This window comes from Pseudoliparis swirei, chromosome 23 (genome assembly GCF_029220125.1).
Source record: "Pseudoliparis swirei isolate HS2019 ecotype Mariana Trench chromosome 23, NWPU_hadal_v1, whole genome shotgun sequence".
NCBI lineage: Eukaryota > Metazoa > Chordata > Actinopteri > Perciformes > Liparidae > Pseudoliparis > Pseudoliparis swirei.
This window is the reverse complement of record NC_079410.1, coordinates 111,833-131,253: the sequence shown is the minus strand read 5'-3', so window position 1 is coordinate 131,253 and position 19,421 is coordinate 111,833. Positions and strand designations below refer to the sequence as shown.

Below are 19,421 nucleotides of genomic sequence, written 5' to 3'. Positions count from 1 at the left end.
TTTTTTCCAATTCACCTGAACTTATTTCTTATTATGTGCTGCTGCAACATCTGCATCTCCCCTCTGGAGATCAATAAAGGCGTGGCAAAGGTTTCATGTCAGCCCAGAGCTTGTTTGATTTACCAAGAAGTTTCATCCATGTAGAATATGGAACGCAAACACACACACGACAGACTAAAATGAATATGGTCGTTCTGTTGCAAACTGTTTTTCAAGCAACATTTATATTTTGTTGGGCAAGTCATTTTTAGAAAGAGATTTAGCAACCTTCTCAACCTCAGTAACACATGCACACACAACACAAGACAGCAGAACCAAAGAGTATTTGCAGTGTCTGCAGACGGAAGTGTGCTGTAGTGTTCTCACAACATCTTCTAGTAGTGTATTACATCTCCCCTGGGCTTGGATTTGAGACACATAGTGACGGGGTAGCCATGATTCAAGTCGCTAATTCAATGCTTATTGAGAAAAAGACGCTGCAGTCATTGCCATCCATGGCAAAGCTTCTTACGGACAGTCAACACAAATCTAAAAAGGCAGTATTTATTGCAGTATTGGTGTATTTGACCATACAGCTGTGCATGATAGCATCCACTTCCTGGACATGATACATTTTTTTCGATAGGGAGACATATTTACAGTGAGATCATTGTGATAAGGGGGAGGGGCTTCCAGAAGATCACATTAAAGCATATCGATAAAAGGTGGGATATAAAAAAAACTGTTAAAATAAAATATCAGCGGATTGCCCAGGACTTGAGCAGAAGGCGGTGGGAGGACTTTAAAAAAAAAAGTATCCTAATGCAGCTCCCTGTCATCCCGCTCTTCGTCGTCCATTCGGCGTCCGTGTTTCCGGAAGTATTTGTAGCGCTGGACGTACAGCTTCACCAGGTTGCTGACTTTGACCGGGTTGATTTCTCCAGTGCGGCTGTGGCAGATCTGAGACGTTGACACAGTGGTTCATTATTAGGCTGTTTCAATCGAAAAAGACATACGTTTACATTTTGTTGATGTAAATTTATTGTGGGAATAGATCCTACTAGAGTAGACTTAAGACTTTCCTCTTTAATAGTGCTTATAGGGCGGAATCAGGTTCACCTGGTCCCGCCCCTAGAGATGCTGCTATAGGCTGAGAGGCTGCTGGGGGACGTCTAGGATACACTGAGCACCTCTCTCCTCTTCTCTCTCTCCTTATGGATACATTTACATCTCTCTATCGCACATTATTAACTCTGCTTCCTCCCCCGAGTCTTTGTGACTTCTCGTCTCATAGGGTCCACTGGACCTGGCTGGGTCTGATGCCATAGCCCTGCTGATGTGCCCCGCCCACTCCTCCTCACTACCTCCGTCTGTCTCATGAATTGTGGAGGTATGGATCGAACTATTCATACATTCCGTCATATTCATTGAGTGTGTGTGAGGTCCTGGGTCAGGGATGTCGTATGTGTACAGATTGTAAAGCCCTCTGAGGCTAATAATATTGGGCAATACAAAAATGAACTACTTGTTGTTTGGAAGCATTACTCAAACTCCATTAGTGACCTTTGGCCTAACCCGTGTCGTGCTCTGTGATGTGTGTGTGTGCGGAGGCTGACCTTGTGCACCGCCTTCCTGAGGATGTCTTTGTAGTCGTCCTTGTTGATGTCTTTGCGCTGATAGTACGGTTTAATGGCGAGCTTCACCTCCTCCACCGCCCGCTCCTGGGTGTGCAGCTTCTTTAGGTACTGGGTCATATAGGTAAGAGAAATGTCAAATAAATGGAATAATAATAATAATAATGTTCTTTTTTATGCTTTTACAAAGACGGGTAAAGTGCTTTAGATCAGCGGTCCCCAAACTAAGGCCCGCCTCCACATTTGGCCCGGCCCCCTGAACAATACCAGAGACGCATTATGATTTTATATTATTATTATTTCATAAATAGTGTTATTTATCCCGACTTTTTTTTTCTGTGAAGATCCCGGAAAGGGTTATTAATATTTGGTTATGTGTGGCTTTCTGGAAAACAATAAATGTTTACATTTAGGCACCCTGCGATCGTCACACTTTCTCTGTTACAAACTGACCCCGCCCCCCATCAGAGAAGGGAAGTTATGTGGCCCTCACAGGAAATAGTTTGGGGACCCCTGCTTTAGATAAGAAAAATAGATCACCAAGAGGCTGACATTTACAACATTTCTCATTCCCTCTGTTCCCCAAGTCATGCCAAATCCACCCTTCATGTTAACCCGTTGCCTTCATAAGTTTAGCACTGTGTACATTTCTGCAGCACCAACTCCATGAATCCGTCAGAATGAAAGGATATTTTCCTTCACTTGTGTTTACACCATGAACAATTTATCATGTCATCCATTATAATATTTGGATAATTGGAGAACAAGATAAATAATAACTAAAGAAATAAAGGTATGATTATGTAGAGGGAAATAAATAAATGATAAAAACCCCTCTATCATTTAATACCCATGTGGTTTGAAGTGCCAGGGTGAATATATAGGGTACTTTACTGTTTAGTGGACATATATGAAATTTAGGTTTATAAACTTTAAACAGCCGTGCTGATATGCAGCATTTATAAACAAACTGGGTCTACGTAATTTACAGCAAGAGGTGGACGCGTTGCATAACAAAGCTGCCGTTAGTAATAATAATAATAATGATATAATAATAATAATCAGCCGTCTTGATCTGTGCATGAATCTAAACTCACCTTATCGGGGTCTTTGCTCTCATTGTCCCAGCCAGTGTCGCCAAAGCTCCCCATGGACATGATGAAGGGCGGGGTCTGTGCACAGCCTCCGCCCATGGAGGGGTGCAGGAGAGAGGGAGGGCTTTTGGTGCAGCCGACCAACGGAAGGGAGCCGTGGAGGATGAACTGGGCTGGGCTCAGACCGGGGGGTGGAGAGAGAGAAGGCGGCGGAGGGATCTGTGAAGAGGAGGCTGAGGAGGGAGGAGCCAGCTGCTGCGACTGGCTCTGATTGGCCTGGGAGAGAATCTGCACGCGACAAAAGTAAAAAGGCAAAGTCAGGACACACTTCATCCCCCATTCACCACCAACTCCTTTGACGGGCAGCGTTGTGTCCTCTTTGAGTCTGTGTTGGAGAGTCGGTCTCCTCTTCTTGAAGATGGGTGTGGTCTGAGCTGGAAGTAGGGGCTTGATTCAAGTGTTTTGAGGCTAAAAGTGACACACTCCACATGTTTGACCTCGACTATGTTTGCTGCAACAATTCATTTATGTTTACATATTCTGAATGTTAGAATAAGAGAATCAGTGACTCAACAAAACAAGTGGTATCTGATCACAATCTTTGAGCATGCACCATTTAAAACACAAAGTTTAAGTGTTTCTGAAACTTGCCGTTGCCTTTTCCTTTAACGATGCAAAAATAAAATGTCACCGTTTCTTTTACTCGTAAAACAAATAATGTCAAAGGAGGACTGAGAAGAGTGACGCTCTCTGACCTGGCTGGTTGCGTGGATGAACTCTTGTGCTTTCGCTCTGCTGGCGATATTGGCCTCCTCCATTTTGAAGAGGAGAGCAGTCACTGAAAGGGAGAGTGATGAAGACCATTTTTTTCCTCAAAAATGAGCATCTATAATGGCCACATTAATAAACATAACATAATTGACACGGCAACATGTTATCCAGCTCTTGGGGCCTCTCAACACTGAATAGGACACTTTGCATGCATCACTTTCTATGTGCCATCCACCTATAGTTTTCAACCCTCCATCATTGCAATTTCGTCAAAAATATGTATAAAAAGAGGATATGATGAAGTCATATATCATTGTAAAGCGAAGATTCCATGTGACAGAGAAAAACAGCATTTAACCTTTGACCTCTAGAATATAATAAGGCTCTGGAAATGCCCTTAAAGCTAACTTCATATGGATCTGTGTGCCTATAAAGAGCATAAAAAGAGTCTGCCTCGTGTCGAATATTTTGTGTGAATATGTCGGCCATATTGTCCGCCGAGAGAATTGTTTTGGTTGCTGCCGTTGACATTCCTTATGATGCAATCCAGGAAATGCATTTCCAGGAACGCGTGACAGATTTTGTTTAGCTGGCCAGGTGTTTGTTGTGTTACAAACAAGGCTACAACTGAATTTGCCTGTGCATCCTTGTCCTGCATAATGAAAACCAACATTTAGATGTACGCAAACAACTTAGCTTACAAAGAATGTGTCGAACACAAAGATGTGCTTCCAGAATGTGTGAACCAAACAGGTTGTTTGGACTTCCCGTCTCCTTCGTGGTCTCCTCCACATTGACAGGAACAGTTTTCTAACGTGCTTGGCTGTAGTAATGGACCGAGCCATCTTGTTTTCTTGCTGACGATATTGTTACAATTATATTGGTCCATACGGGTAGGACACGTGTATTAGCGTGTACCAGTATGAGCACAAACACCGCGTCGCTCATGGATACCACGTGGGTCAAGCATTTGTGATGGCTCCATGTCTAAAGAAAACAACGTTCACAGTCCCAATTGTTTGATGCTTTTGTGAAAAAAGTGATTATTTTCAGTTTTCTAAAAAAGTATATTTTATATAAACATCAAAAACTGGATACACCTGGAAACAACTTGGTTCTTTAGGTAAGTAGGTGTGTTACGTTCTGCTGCTTATGAAGTGATTAACTGCTCCAAGAACAGAATCCAACTAAAAGGGTTTTTCCCGAGAACAAATTCAAGTTAATATATCATTTTTAAATGATTGGTGTGCTCTTTATGGCAGATAGGCTCATCAGATCTATATGAAGCTATAAAAAGGCATTACCAGAGCGATTAGTGATAGAGATCAAAGGTTACATTATGTTGTCTGAAAAAAAATTTGTCTTGGCTTTTCAACGATTTCTATGACTTCATGGTAAGGTTTACCCTCTTTTCAACTGGCTTTCTGTGCACGATGACCAACACAATAAAGGAACGTGATTATGGACAAAAACCTTTAAAAATCCTCAAGAGACGTGGTCCCTCCAAATGGGCTCAGCCGACTACCTGGCTTGGGTCCTGATCGTGTCGTCCCGTGTACGCCCCTTAAAAATGTGAACGTTGCGTAATAACATGACAGACTGTACATCTCTGGAGGGTACTCACACGCTAGGACTCCCCCAGTTGTGCAATCCACCCCGGTCGGCAGACCCCAGGGGAGCGCAGGCACTGCTGGAGGGGGAGGAGGAGGCGGCTTACTAGCAGACGAGGAGGACACAGAGGAGGAGGAGGAGGGGTCCGACGAAGACAGAGGCAAGGAAAGGGACGTGAAGCCACAGCCGGCGGAAGAGGACGAGCATGGGGGCGAGGCCAGGGATTTGGGCGCATCGTCTGGAGGAGGGGGCTTGGCAGCGGGTGTAGACAAGGCGATGCCGAGGCCCGCTCCCTGGGGGGCGGGCGGACTGGATGCTGGGAGCGCGGGGCTGGTCTGGGTGGGACAATCCTCGGCTAGGAACGACGTCTCTGGAGTCTTACAGCTGCTGTCCACGGTTTGAGAGTCCGGGGAAGACTCCCTGGTGTCACGCAGAGGAGCCGTGGAGGGTGGAGGCGTGTGGGGGGGCGAGGAGGAGGGTGGGAGCACACTGGTCGAGGACGAGGAGGAGGAAGAGGAGCAGGGTGCAGGACCTGCTTGGCTAACATGCGGACTGATGGACTTGCCTCGATCGCCAGTGGCCGACTGATCGTCCAAGGAGGCGCCCCCCCAGCCCTCGCACGGGGCTTTTTTGTGTCCGTCGTCTCCAGCCGCCGGGCCGACAGCGCCGCCTTTTTCTCGCGTCTTCTTGGCCAGCCGACGGCGGCGCTTGCTCGCCAGCGAGGACGAGGGGGAAGAGGCCGAGGAGGAGGTGGATGTGGACGTGATGGAGCTCGGTTTTGCCTTCTTGGATCTCGGTCCTGCGGGACCGCTGAGGGAGGACGGCGGCGCAACATGGCCGCTTCGTTTCCCCATCCCCGCCAGGTCTTTACCGCGGTTGCCCAGCGACAGAGGCTCTGAGCAAGGTTTGAGGAACGGAGACCTGCTCTCGTTGTCCCTGCAGAAGACCACCGCAATCGAGTCGCCCACCAGCGAGCCCCCGGCGCCCACCCCTGTACCCCCCGTCCCCAATAGGTCCATACCCATCTTTCCAGAGCCAACTGAAGTCCCCGTGGTGCTGCTCACACCCTCGCGCACCAGCACGGACACCTTTGACTGAAGCTTGCCTTTACGACTGCCGCCACTCTCTTTCTTGGACTTGCCCGAGTGACCCACGTCCTTCCTGCTTCCTTTGTCCCGTACTTTGTCCTTTCCCATCTTCCTGGCCCGCTTTGTGGAGGGGAGGCCCGATAAGGCGGCAGCAGAGCCCGAGGTGACTGTCAGGGACGAGAGACATTTGCCTTTGGAAGAGGAGGCGGAAGATTGGTCAATTTTCTTCGATGCGTGGGATTTCTTTTTCGGGTGATGTTTTCCAGTCTTGGGGGTAGTTTTGGTTTTGGGGCTGGGGACCGGCAGGTCAGGGCACAGGGCAGCAGGAGGCGTATCCTCGAGGGACGGGTAGTCCGAGTCTAAAGCCTCGCCATCCAAAGATAACACGTCAATCACCAATCTGTCTGAATCGTTGTCCGAGTCGTAGCCGTGATACCGTGGGGGCGAGATCGACTGCGATTGGCTGTGACAACTTCCCCGGTCATCCGTCTCTCCGGCCGAGTGCCATTTTCTCTTCTTCTTCCTCTTATGGGGCTTGTCAGAGTCCTGGATGGGCCGACAGGGCGAGGCCGGTGCGAGCCTTGGGGAGCCGGGCACGGTGGTGGTGGTTGTGGTGGTGGTGACTGTGATGGTTCTCTTGATGGCAAACAGGTCAGACCCATTGAGGTCTTGGATGGACGGCGGCACAACGGGGCGGCCGTCCCGACCCCGTTCCCTCTCACGCTGCCGGTCTCCATCGCCCTCCCTCTTCTCCCGGCTTCTTTTGGACCTCTTTGAAACGCCCCGCTCTCTGCTGCTTGAATGTTGTCTTCCCTTCCTTTCCGTCTCCTCCTTTCTCGGGCTGGACTCTCGATCCCTCTCATCTCTTCGATGACTACTTGTTCGATTTGGCTCCCTTTCTCGGTCCCTGTCTCTCTCTCTTCCTCTGTCTTTGTCCCTTTCCTTCTCCCTATGTCTTTCCTCAGGAAGGCTTGAAAAAGGCTGTCGAGTGTGGGCCCCTCTTCCTGAAGAGTTGCAGGATCTAGAGGCCTCTGGGCTGCTGTGCTGCCTTTTCTTCCTCTTCCGACTACTACTCCTGCTGCTCCTCCTTGCTTTAACTTCCTTCCCGGTCTTGTGCCCTCGCTCCTTCTCTTTGCTCCTCTCTTGACCTCCCTCTTTGTCCTTCCTACTCTTTTTCTTCTTCTCCTCCTTCTCCCCAGCCTTCCTATCCTTGCTTTTCTGTCGGTCGGAGTCCTTGGAACTCTTGGAGGACTTGCTGCGGTTCTTGGCGACTTGCTCTATCGGAGCTGCGAGAGGGGAAGAGGGCGTAGAAACTGGAGGATGGGAGGGAGGCGGTGGCTGAGGAGAGAGGGGAGAGGAAGCAGGAAAGGAGAGATATCTTTCCTTCCGCCTGCTGACCAACTTCCTTCTCAGATCCTCCACTCCGACCACAGGCTCATCCTCAGGATCCCCGTCCTCCTCCCAGTTGCTCTCTGTGCGGACGGACACAAAGCCATCGCCGTCCAGCACCCGGAGGATGCGCTCTGGTTTTGAGCCAAAGAAGGAGACGCTGGGAGAATTCATGGGGAGGATTTCTGCAGCTGGTCTCTTTTTGCCTCCATCTCTGTCCACAGCTCCAACTATCTCCCCTTCCTCTATCTCAGAGTGGTCGGAGTCAGCACCCCGCTGCTCCCTGGTTTTGGCCGAGCGACAGTCCACTCTCCGTCTCAGAGGGAGCTGGGTGGACAGATCAGGGCTGGGCAGGTAAGTCAAGGTGTCAGTGGAATCGGGAGGTTCTTCCTCTTTTTTCTCATCATCCCCTCCTCGCTCAGCCTTTCTCTTCCCGCCCCTCACTTTGCCACTTTCATCATCATCATCATCATCATCTGATGCCGGGGAACCAGTGGGGTCAAAGGGGTCATATTTCTCCCCTTCCTCCCCCATCACTCCATCAGTTGGTTGGAAAGGATCGTACATGTCCCTTTTCCCGCCTTCTTCTTCACGATGAACACGTGGCTGCACCGACTTGTGAGGGAAGAGTTTCGAGGAGGTTGCGTCGGGTGCAAGCGTGGAGGAAAACTGTGTTGCTAGAGAGGCAGAAGTGGAGGACACCCTGGCCACCTCCGACCACTGGGTCTGACCTTTTACATGGTTCTGATAAGCTGAGGAGTTGGCGCAGACAGAGGATGACGTCGACAGGGGCGAAGACGGATCGGATGACGGAGACAAAGAGGGCGAGCAGGGAGGAGGGCTCCTGGTAGTCTCTCTAACGCCACTTGAGGAAGAGGAGGCGGCCGGCCTCCGACTGAAGCCTGATGCTGGAGTCGAGTCCATGGGCCAGGAAAACTAGAGGAGCAGGAGTCAGACAGGATGGTTGCCACGCTGGAAAAAGGGAATCAACCTAAAAGAAAAAGGACAGGACACATGCAGTCTTTAATTGTACCATGAAAATCTACTGGAAATGTTCAGAGCGCAGAAGCAAATATAGCGTGTGGTCTTTGTGATCTCATCAGAGTAAGAGAATATTTTTGCTAGGATATATCTGGTTAATTTTTGATCAATTACATTTGGTGGTGTAACGGACATGTACACGGTTTGTCACGCATATGAACTGTGGATTAATTACAATTCATTGTTAACCATTACAGTATAAAAAATAAAGTTTCACTGACAATCGTTATCCACTAATACTTTGTAAAACGTGTGATCAGGACATCATTTATGTTTTTCTATTCTCTGATCATGTAAACAACTAAATCAATGTTTAAATCCACCGGAGAACAATGATTCCGTTCGGGCGACAATATGATGTGTTCAGGCTCCATTTGGAGAGAAATTGTATGGGGCAAAGACACGTTACCATGTGTTCACAATATGCAATCTTGTAAAATGTATTGCTAGTGAGAAACTTGAATCACGTCCAGTTTTTTGGAAGATGTTTTCACAGCAACATAAATAGATATAAGATGAAATATGAGATGTTTACACAAACTCTAAGCAGCTAAATTACTCATGAAAAGATTTGTTTTACTTAATAATATACAATCTTTTATCTCCGTATCATTTGAACTGTGTGTAAGTTCTATGAAGAAAAAATAATAAATAAGACTATAACAAAGTTTTGACTTCAGAGTGGTTGAAATTATTATTGGGATGCGTTAAAAAAAAGTCCTATATACAAGTTGCTTTATTCAAACGTATATATGGATCAGCAATGTTCTGCAATTAGTATCGGCCCAAAAACAAAACAATCAGGGATCACTAAAAGTTATATTAGAATAATAAATATAAAGATATATTTGTGCAGATCCAATCTGTGACTGATCCGTAAGTGTTATGATCCATTGCACCATTTATTACAATTTATTTGCAGGACTAGAGTAACATATTGTGCCCTGTTGAAGAACACCCAACTAACTTCCTATTGAATAAGATGTCCATTCAGCAAAGCATCCACTGGAGTGCTTTGAGGGCCCTTGTCTAAGTTACAGTGTTTTCCATATCCAAACATCATAACACATGATGCTTTTCTGTGGGTTCAGGTCTCAGTGACGCGTCTTATTATAGTAGCGTTAGTAACGCTGGGCAAAAAGTTACACATTGGTGGGGCAGACAGAAGTAACGCTGGGCCAAACGTTACATGTTTGTGGAGGAGACAGAAGTAACGCTGGGACGAACGTGTAACGTCGGTGGAGCAGACAGAAGTAACGGTCGACCGAACGTTAACGTTTGGTCTTCGTGAGACACAGGGCTCTCAAGTTTTGAAGACAGGCAAGAGTGACATTTCCCATCAGCAGCACGCACGCGCCCCCCCCCTAGCCCATTTCTTTTTTTTGATTGGATGATAAGTGGCTCCTCACAGCAGAACTCCAGGGGAGCGCTTGATTCCTCCACGGTGAGGGCAGCGCGGCCAGCTCATGTTTGCGCGCTGCGGCACATAACATTAAATAGCCGAGAGTTTTTTCAGCGTGAGAAATACGATGTGTGGCGGGAGTGCGTGACGTAAGACCGAAATGCGTGACACTTGAGAGCCCTGGAGACATGTCCCGGTAACGGGTGTGTACGCACTAGCTTGAGAGTTAATGGAACGCCACCGGGTTGTTCAGTCGATACGAATCGATACACATGACGTAGTCATTGAAAGAAGGGCATGTCCGCTGCAGGGATTCGGTGAACTAGCGAGCTAGCCTAGCTGATACGTTCGCAGCGTAGCTAACGTTAGCTCCGGGCACAGAGGGGCTGCGTGTCATGGTTTACCTGGAGTCCGGTAATGTGCACTCTCTGGTCACGGATGCCTTCTTGCATCACATTTATTCAACCGTTAAAATACAGCATCCACTGCTTTTTTTGCCCATTTAGATACGCAATCGTAGACCTGTACCACCAATCGCCGCCATCTTCCTTCCTTCGGCTCACACAGGACGACAAAGACTGATGGGAAACAGAGTTCATTGCGCCGTGACGTCACCGCGCAGCGTCACTCTCGTTGCACATTTCAATTGCATTCAGATAACTTAACATTAACCATTTTTATCATAAGCAAAATGCATATGTATACAATATAAAAACACAGGCATTTCAAATTAATCAAACAAAGATCATTAATTTCTTATTTTCTGATTGTAAGCATTCACAAAACAAGTTACTGGCAGAGCATGCCTGGAATGTTCCATCTGAATAAGACTTTACAGTGTTTCATTAAAAGCAACTAGAACCAAAATTAAAGTGAAATATTTTTTTAAATTTCAAATACATTTTTGCTTTTACTTGAGTTTCCATGATCTGATTGTTCTCATTAACATTAGGTCTCTTTCTAATTTGAAAGGTGTGTGCTACCTAAAAATGTAATTGTTACACTGCAAAACTAAACTACTTGAGTTTAGTTTAGCTAATTAAATTAAATTCAGTTTATTGTATACAGCCCAACATCACAAAAATGTGCCTCAAAGGGCTTTACAATCTGTAAAATAATGTTTGCTATCACAAAACAATATCTACTTTGTAATCATAAATATGTTCAACAAATATGCTTTATTTATTCTCAAAATGCTTTACATAATGTTGCAGTTTCCTCCATCTATAACCAAGTTATAATATATTTAGTGTTCTCGTGTCAAATCAATTGGAAAACTGCTGTGAGAGTTGAGGTCAGACTTCTAGAACATGTTTTTTTTAATGCATCCATTTGTTTGAGTGACATGTCAAATGTAAACAATTGTAATAATTTTTAAAGTGGACATAAAAACAAAAAAGGAACGCAAAAATAGTATAATGTCCATTTGGTGTACATTAGAGTTCCCCTAAAATACAATTTAGAACAATAGTGTTGTTTTGTATGAACACAAAATATGTAACAGTCAGCGTGTCCGACACGAGTAGAGCCTCTTAGCCAATCAGCAGATTGCATGAACATTTTAAGCGTATGTTGAAAGAACAAAACACAATAAATTAACAGTCAGTGCTGGACGAACGGTCACACTCCCGGTGAATCTATCCAACAGTTTGTGCGTTTGAAGTTTTGTTTATGCGTTGACGTCACAAACCACCACTGCCTGGGTTTGTGACATCAGAGCAACGGCTGCTTCGGACCAATCAGCGGGCACCGCTGCTGCTGTATCCTCCTGATGACGTCTGAAAGTAAGGCCTTCGAAACACAAATCCTGCTGATCGTACATTCATTGGGGCAAAGTGGAACCCTCTCCATTCTTTTAGCTACTTTGTTAAGCTCAAAGCATTTAGCGTCGTCCCAGCTGAAAAAGATAAGCCTGGAGATATTATATCTCCATCCGTCCGGGGAGGCTGGAGCTCATCCCAGCTGACATTGGGGCAAAAAGGCGGGGTTCACCCTGGACAGGATGCCAGACAACCAATCACACCTCCGGGCACTTTAGAGTCCGGTTAACATGAGCTACTTCTCTTTTGACAGTGGGAGGAACCCCCGGAGAACCCAGAGGAACACCCAGGGAGGACCAGCACACCACCGGGCAGTCCACATATTTTACGTGTTCCCTTAGAATGAGAAAATGGGGCGCATCGGTGTAAAGAGTGCAGGCCGCAGCTTGTATCTCTTGTTGATATTATTTTCCTGTTGGTATAAAACTGTGAAGGGTGTCCATTACTTAATTACCAATTGTAAAAATAAAAAATAAACGGCAGCATTGTAGAAAAGATTAGTGTACAGAACATACTGTTTACATTTTGGATGAGGCATTCATGAGGCAGGCATTTCTGACTTAGTCTGAAGTGAAAGTCCATTATCTCAAATCAGCATAAATGTTTTCAACTCTATGTCTCAAAAAAGAACAGATGTTCGAGGGCAGTCTTTGGCACCGTAGGATTTAGAATTTGGAGCACAACAGCCTCTTTGTGCTCTGCACACAACCAGAAGAGAACTGTCGACTGCGGGGACTTTGGTCTGTAAAGAAGTCAAAACCCACCTTCCCTGCTCCAGCACAGATATAACGCTCTATAAATAAAAGCCATATTCAGTATGCCCCTCGTGAGAGAAATGGCAGAAAAGGAACACAAAGAACCAGGGGGCTGCCGGTCCGGGGCCGACAGGAGGAACCCGGTTGGTTTGGGACGGGCAGCATAGCGTCGTGAACTTAAGTGTGTCGTGGAGCAGCTCAAACAAATAGTCAAACACTCTAAATCCTAACAATCCCTTCTTCTTCTTCTTCATCTCAGGAAGTCCGCGGCGTGGAGCAGACGGCCTGGGGAGGAGCTCGAGAGGAGCTGCTGAACGAGGAGAGGCCTCTGGGGCCTCAGACCAGCCCGGCGTCCTTGGCCATCTTGTAAAAGGCTCCTCGTTGAGCGAGGAGGTTGGAGGGGGAGTCGAACTCGGACATTTCTCCCTTGTCCAGCACCAGAACCCTGAGGGGACAGAACGCACGCATATGTTGGTATGACAGCCTCAGATGTTCACACACACAGGTGTGTGAACATCTGGTCTGCACACACACTCACGTTCTGTCTCACACACACACAAACTCAGTCTCACACACGTTCTGTCAAACACTTTTCTGTCACACTCCCTTTCTGTCTCTCTGACACACACTTCCTTTACTGTCTCTCACAAACACCCTTTTCTCACACACACTTCCTTTTCTGTCTCACACACACACACACCCTTTTCTCACACACACTTCCTTTTCTGTCCCTCACACACACACACTTCCTTTTCTGTCCCTCACACACACCCTTTTCTCACACACACACACTTCCTTTTCTGTCTCTCAGACACACACACACTTCCTTTTCTGTCTCACACACACACACTTCCTTTTCTGTCTCACACTCACACCCTTTTCTGTCACACACACTTCCTCTTCCTTTTCTGTCACACACACACACACCGGGTGTAGTCCATGACCGTGTTCAGGCGGTGCGCTATGGTCAGAACGGTGCAGTCTTCAAACTGAGATCGGATGGTGGACTGGATCAAGTTGTCCGTCTCCATGTCCACGGCGGCGGTGGCCTCGTCCAGCACCAGGATCTTGGTCTTCCTCAGCAGAGCTCTGGCCAAGCAGAGCAGCTGTCGCTGACCGACACTGGGGGGAGAACACGGAGACGTCAACGCGCTAGAAGAAGCAGAGTGGCGCTCGTCTTCCTCGCTGGCCATGTGTTCAGATCAGGGTCTGGTTCGATAGACCCGGGTCCCCTTTGGGTTGTTTATGTGTTTTAAGACCTTTAAGACTTGACCGTCAACCTGAAGTTTGCAGAGTGTCTGAAAGAATGCTCTAGAGCAGGTTAAGCATCATGAATATTATACTGCTTTCTTTAGACATACAATATAATATGTATGTCTAAAGATGCATCCAGGCTACAAGAGACTTTATTGATGCTTTGTCATTTTTTTTAAATAAAAAAAGCAATTTCCTTAGGAATTGCTTCCCTCATTTAACTCTACACTTCCTGCAGACGTGTCCCAACAAACAAAAAAAGGCAGGAGGCTTTTAGGATGACATTTCTGTGTCGGACGTGGTGAGGAGTAAGAGACGGCTGTTGTCAACGAAGGAGGGACGCATGAAGTTAGTTCATTAAAAAAGTAAGAAGTATAGATAAAGATGTCTCTGAGACAAGCCTGATTTAAACTAAAGGTCAAAGAAGTCAAATATGTTGGTGGAGTTATACCTGAGGTTCTCCCCTCCTTCGCTACACTCATGGCTGAGTTTGTTCGGCAGGCCAGACACGAAGCTCTTGAGATGAGAGTACTCCAGAGACCTCCAGACCTCCTCGTCGGAGAAGCTTTCGAAAGGATCCAGGTTCATCCTCAGAGAGCCTGAAAACAGCACCGGATCCTGAGGAGGGGGGAGGGGGGGGGATCGGACGACGACGACAACCGTGTCATCGGGATTTCTCAAGACAAGGGAGGGGCAAGCTGAGCACCCCTTTCCTGGGTACCTTTTTTGAGCTAGCATTCATTTCCATCCCCTGCGGAACTTTTTTTGTTGCGTCATCTGTGCACCGACCTGTGGTATGATGGTGATTCTGGACCGGAGCTCGTGGAGGCCCAGCTGAGCGATGTCCACGCCGTCGATGAAGATCTGGCCCTCGGACGCCTCGATGATGCGGAACAGCGCCAGCGTCAGGGATGATTTCCCGGCTCCGGTGCGCCCCACAATCCCCACCTTACGGGGTAGACGGAGCAGGACATGTGACGGGGCCCGACGGTGTGCACATACACCGTCAAACGGTCCCACACTCATCAATTCAACCACATTTTAAAGGCGTACCTTCTCTCCCTGGTCGATTTTGATGGTGATGTTGCGAATGGCGAGGTCCAGATCGTGGCGGTAGCGTAGGCCGAGGCCTCGGATGTCTATGCAGCCATTGGTGGGCCACCCCGGTGGGAGGCTGGAGGGCTCATGTTTCCACGCCGCCTGGTGGACACAGGGTAACTCGTTTTGATAAGCATAACTTCCAAATAAATCAATAAATTCAGCAAAAGTTATTTCAAGTATCAAATGGAAAAAGTAACTCAAAGTTATATTAAGTTTCCCTTAACCAGCTGATCAAGGGGAAGCTAGATTAGATTCAAACTGTCAAAAGTAAACATAACATTTTCCAAATGTATATAAAGACACACCACCATTTTCAAAATAGAAATTGTTGCATTACAGAGAAAAGCTACAATGGCACATAATCTGTGGTTCAACCAAATAATCAGCCAACATGAATATCAAAACACCGGAGGATCAATACCCCGATAATCAGGTGATATCTAGATTATTGATATTCGGCTGTATTGACTCATCGCGTTAGGAGTTTTGAGACGATTCTCACGGCTCACAGAGTCTTTAATTGGCAAATATGTGTTCTAATCAAAAGGTATAAGGATTATTTAGAAGAAAACATCTTCCCCCACATTGAACACGATGTCATTGGAAGCCCAGATGTCCCCGTTTTACAGCAGTGCTTAAACACAGCATGAATTTGAGCTGGTGGAAATAGTTTAATAAAAACCTCACTTTTGTGTAGATTGATTTGAGAGTTTCCGAAACATATTATTCATCTGTAGTCGAATTTCACTCTTTTTGACGTTTTGTGTCACTTCCGATGCACAGTCTATCCATGTAGAGACAGAAACTCGTTCTAAATTCGGTTTCCTCTCCTTTAAATCCTAAATACTGGTTCCGATCCAGCCCCATGTGGTCTTCGTACCTCTTTCTCCGTGTCACTGTACTCTTTCACTCTCTCCACAGCCACGATGTTGGTCTCCACCTCAGAGGACATCCTCACCAGCCAGGTCAGGGAGGCGGTCAGCTGCAAATGGGGACAGGAACAGGACAAAAGGTTTTGAGAGGTCTGTCCATCCATCAACACACAGGGGAGGTGAATAGATTGCAGTATTAAAAAACAAATACAGATGCGTAATGCATTCACTTGAGGCAAAAAAAAACACAGGATACAGGCCCTTACGCAATGTGACTTCCATAAGGTTCTCATTTACCTGAGAGCTGGATTTCATGGAAGCAAACATGAGGCTTTATGTCTGGACAGCTAAACCAGAGCCGTCGACCAACTAAACCACGTCGAAAATGAAACTAAACTAAGTAAAATGTTTTTACATGAAAGCCTTTTTTTCGTCTTCTTTACTTCCGAAAAATCGGAGATCTGTTTTCTTAACAGGATGCAGCACGCTTCCATGAAAAGATGCAAGTCTTCCAACTTGCTTTTGATAATCATCAGACCTCAGCGATCAGCTTTCCGAGAGTGTTTAATTGCTAATGGCAATAGTAAGGAATGCCGTCACAAAAACGAACACTTATAGAATGAGCAGTTAGCGTTCTCTACATCACGTGTTCCTCCCTTCCTGAACATCAGTGAATGCCAGTGTGGTGGTGACGAAGTGGACCACCATAAGGGTGCCGATCCGATTAAAAAGGTCTAGAACGATACGGATACAAAAAGGTGGCGCAAAGTGAATGACGCAATTATATAGCACATTCCTAAATACATGCAAAGCATCCTGGTGGACAGAGAGTCACCCCTCTGAAGCCCTGACGAGGAAGTGACCGGGTTTCCGGTGTGAGAAGGGAGCGTTTACCTGGAGGGCATAGGAGATGGACAGCCCCATGATGCCCGGGCTGAGACTCTCTCTGGCTATGACGGCAAACAGAGCGGCGAAGGACACGATGCAGTTTCCTACAAACTCCAAGCGGACGGCTAGCCACCTACACACACACAGATTCATTGACAGTCAAGACAAAAGACCATTGTAGAAACAGGAAGCGGCATATCCAACTAAAGACGAAACACTGTTTGCCCGTGACCTGTTTGCTACTATGCTGGGGTAGTAGGCCTTCTGGTTGTGGTCCACGCGCTGGTCACTCTCGCGGATGAAGCGCTCCTGCTCCCCGAAGGCTCGGATGACGGAGGTGCCCAGCAGCGATTCGTTGAAGTGGGTGTAGATGGGCGAACGGCTGACCGACTCCAGGCGCTTCAGCTGGCGAGACGATGCCACATAAAACCTCTGGACGGAGGGAAGGACAGAGACTTCTGACAACTTCCGAGCAACCGGTCAGGATGAAATACAACGAAGAGGGTAGGCACAGACCTTTTTACAAATAGTACCCCATATTTAGCACCTTGTTCTGCTATCTGAACACTTCAAACTAACCTGCACAAAAAAGTAGAGCAGCCCGAGAACAGGGATGATGATGGCCACCAGCGGCGTGGCGATCAGGATGATGACGCAAGAGCCCATCACGTTGAACATGGAGCCCATGAACATCTTAATAATGCTGGGGAGCACCGTGTCAATGGTGTCCATCTCCTTGGCGAAGCGGTTGACGAGGTTGCCGCTGGGCGTCCGCTCGAAGAAGGAGATGGGCGAGCGCAGGACGTCGTACAGCATGGACTGGTGGAGGCAGCGGGACGCCAGGATGCCTCCGATGGACGTGGAGAGGGAGTAACCGAAGACGGACACGCCTACGCAAGAAGAGCATCGAGTTGGTTTGTGCATGCTGTGGGAATTTCAAACACACATCTTAAGGTGCGTTCACACCAAAAGCGAAGCGATTTTTCGCGTCGCCCAAAAACGCGTGAGTTTACTCGCTCGACCGTTCACCGTGTTCTCACCATAAGCGTCGAGACGCTCCGCGAGGGGCGGAGCTTATCTCCGTGTCTCGTCTCCGTAAAGACCGTTATCATCTCCTTCATCCACCAGAATAACTAACCACTAGTTCTGCTTTATATTTGTTGTGGACATCCCACACACTAACGCCCTCGTGTTTGGGTTGATGACATCACCCGTAGGCTCACTCAGCTCGGTCACTTTCACCGATGAAGTTACTGTTACGTCTGAAAGACTTCCGCTTCCAGCGCTACGAGAGCGGAACATCTAAATGCCGTTACTGTGTTCATAACATTATTATATATAATATATGTTATTGTGTTCATAACATTATTGTCCGTCTTGTTCTGATTCAACAGCGGCGGGACAGCGATGACGCGCAGAGCAACTCAAGAGCTGATTGGCCCGAGTTGCGAGATGACAGCCTCAAAGTTGATATTTCAACTCCGGGCGAAAATTGCGCCGCTGTAAACGCGTCGCCCACATCGCGTCGCCCACATCGCGTCTGTACGTTGACTCTTCATGGGATTCGGTCGCACGAAAAAAATCGCATCGCTTTTGGTGTGAACGCACCTTAACTCATTGAGGTCAGAAACCGGACAAGAGTAACACAAGTCTAACTTCAACTGCCGCGTTTAAAAATAGGTCACCTGGACTGGTTTCAGATCCAAGTCAGAAACAAGTTGCATGTTTCGAGTCCTAAAAGAGTTAATCATTTTATCGTCTTCTGGATGGCCAATCACTGCCCATCATACTTTCCCTCTTGCTTGCGCAATGAGACTCATTTAAAGCATCAGGAAACTGAACACCATATTTAATCTTTCGGTTTAAGGAGGATATCAAGTCATTAAGTCAGGTGAAGGGCAAAGTGTCTACAAATGTCAATAAATCAAGTCTTTACTTAATTTAACTCGGGTAACATATCCCTGGATAGATATCACTCCCTGGTTCAGTATATTGCTAGAATAGCTTCTTATGCTGCGTTCACACCAACGGTTTTACTCGCTTCATTTGCGCCTTAGAGGGGGCGGGGCTTATCTCCAAGGCTTTATTCCGTGGAAACAGTTATCATTTATTCATTCATATTACCATGGAAGAACTAACCACTCGTCCTGCTTTATACTTGTTGTGGACATCCCATTAACATCGGAGCATCTAACGCCCTTGTGTCTGGGTTCATAAAATGAATATCATATATACATATATATATTACACATAACATCACCCGTAGGATCACACAGCTCGGTGACTTTCACCAACTATGTCTGTATGACTGCCGCTTACAGCGCTACTAGAGCAGCAGCAGTTATATTCACCAGCGGCGGCGCATCTCAACGATTGGCTTTCGCAACTCGCCGTCGGGCGAATTTTGCGGATCTACTCGCGTGAAAGATTCTCACCGCTTTTGGTGCGAACGCAGCATGAGATCGTTGTGTTCTCGTGTCATTTCACGAATTGGACGCCTGCACCGCTCCTCACCCTGGAACAAGCCGAGAGCGCCGTACACCCCGAGCCTCATCAGTCTGTTGGGCTGAGTGCCGTTGACCACGGGGTCGTCGGTCCACAGGCTCAGCCAGTAGTTGGAGAACAGGGACATCAGGTTTTGGGTGAGGAACAGCAGCAGACTGACGCAGGACAGAGTCACTCCGATGGCTTTCAGATACGACCCGAACACGGACAGCTTGAC

The 19,421-nt window shown here is 47.1% G+C and overlaps 2 protein-coding genes across 4 annotated transcripts in view; both read right to left on the bottom strand.

Annotated features, from left to right (window-relative positions):
- Positions 1 to 205: 205 nt before the first annotated feature.
- On the bottom strand, positions 206 to 10,543 carry scaf1 (SR-related CTD-associated factor 1). The gene is made up of 6 exons (XM_056407537.1): positions 10,414 to 10,543; positions 5,103 to 8,557; positions 3,463 to 3,545; positions 2,711 to 2,995; positions 1,596 to 1,724; positions 206 to 939 (listed from the first exon to the last, which is right to left on the bottom strand). The coding sequence occupies exons 2-6, from the start codon at positions 8,488 to 8,490 to the stop codon at positions 799 to 801; spliced, it is 4,026 nt and encodes a 1,341-aa protein (XP_056263512.1). The 5' UTR covers positions 8,491 to 8,557; positions 10,414 to 10,543; the 3' UTR covers positions 206 to 798.
- Positions 10,544 to 11,168: 625 nt separating this feature from the next.
- The window catches only part of abcc1 (ATP-binding cassette, sub-family C (CFTR/MRP), member 1), a 37,004-nt gene continuing 28,751 nt past the window's right edge, over positions 11,169 to 19,421 (bottom strand). For all 3 annotated transcript variants that reach the window (XM_056407534.1, XM_056407535.1, XM_056407536.1), the window contains 10 exons: positions 19,214 to 19,421; positions 17,279 to 17,589; positions 16,932 to 17,131; positions 16,706 to 16,832; positions 15,820 to 15,921; positions 14,892 to 15,038; positions 14,628 to 14,786; positions 14,290 to 14,456; positions 13,512 to 13,706; positions 11,169 to 13,029 (listed from right to left, as the gene is read on the bottom strand). In XM_056407534.1, coding sequence (XP_056263509.1) covers positions 12,921 to 13,029; positions 13,512 to 13,706; positions 14,290 to 14,456; positions 14,628 to 14,786; positions 14,892 to 15,038; positions 15,820 to 15,921; positions 16,706 to 16,832; positions 16,932 to 17,131; positions 17,279 to 17,589; positions 19,214 to 19,421 — 1,725 coding nt within the window. In that variant the 3' untranslated portion in view covers positions 11,169 to 12,920. The remainder of the gene's footprint in view (positions 13,030 to 13,511; positions 13,707 to 14,289; positions 14,457 to 14,627; positions 14,787 to 14,891; positions 15,039 to 15,819; positions 15,922 to 16,705; positions 16,833 to 16,931; positions 17,132 to 17,278; positions 17,590 to 19,213) is intronic.

Bases quoted from the DNA above. Each gene is read 5' to 3' on its own strand.
- scaf1 (XM_056407537.1), bottom strand. From the start codon at position 8,490: ATGGACTCGACTCCAGCATCAGGCTTCAGTCGGAGGCCGGCCGCCTCC. The intron at 3,546-5,102 runs GTGAGTACCCTC...TCTCCCTTTCAG, and splicing joins AACTGGGGGAGTCCTAGCGT to TGACTGCTCTCCTCTTCAAA. The intron at 940-1,595 runs GTCAGCCTCCGC...TCAACGTCTCAG, and splicing joins TCAGGAAGGCGGTGCACAAG to ATCTGCCACAGCCGCACTGG.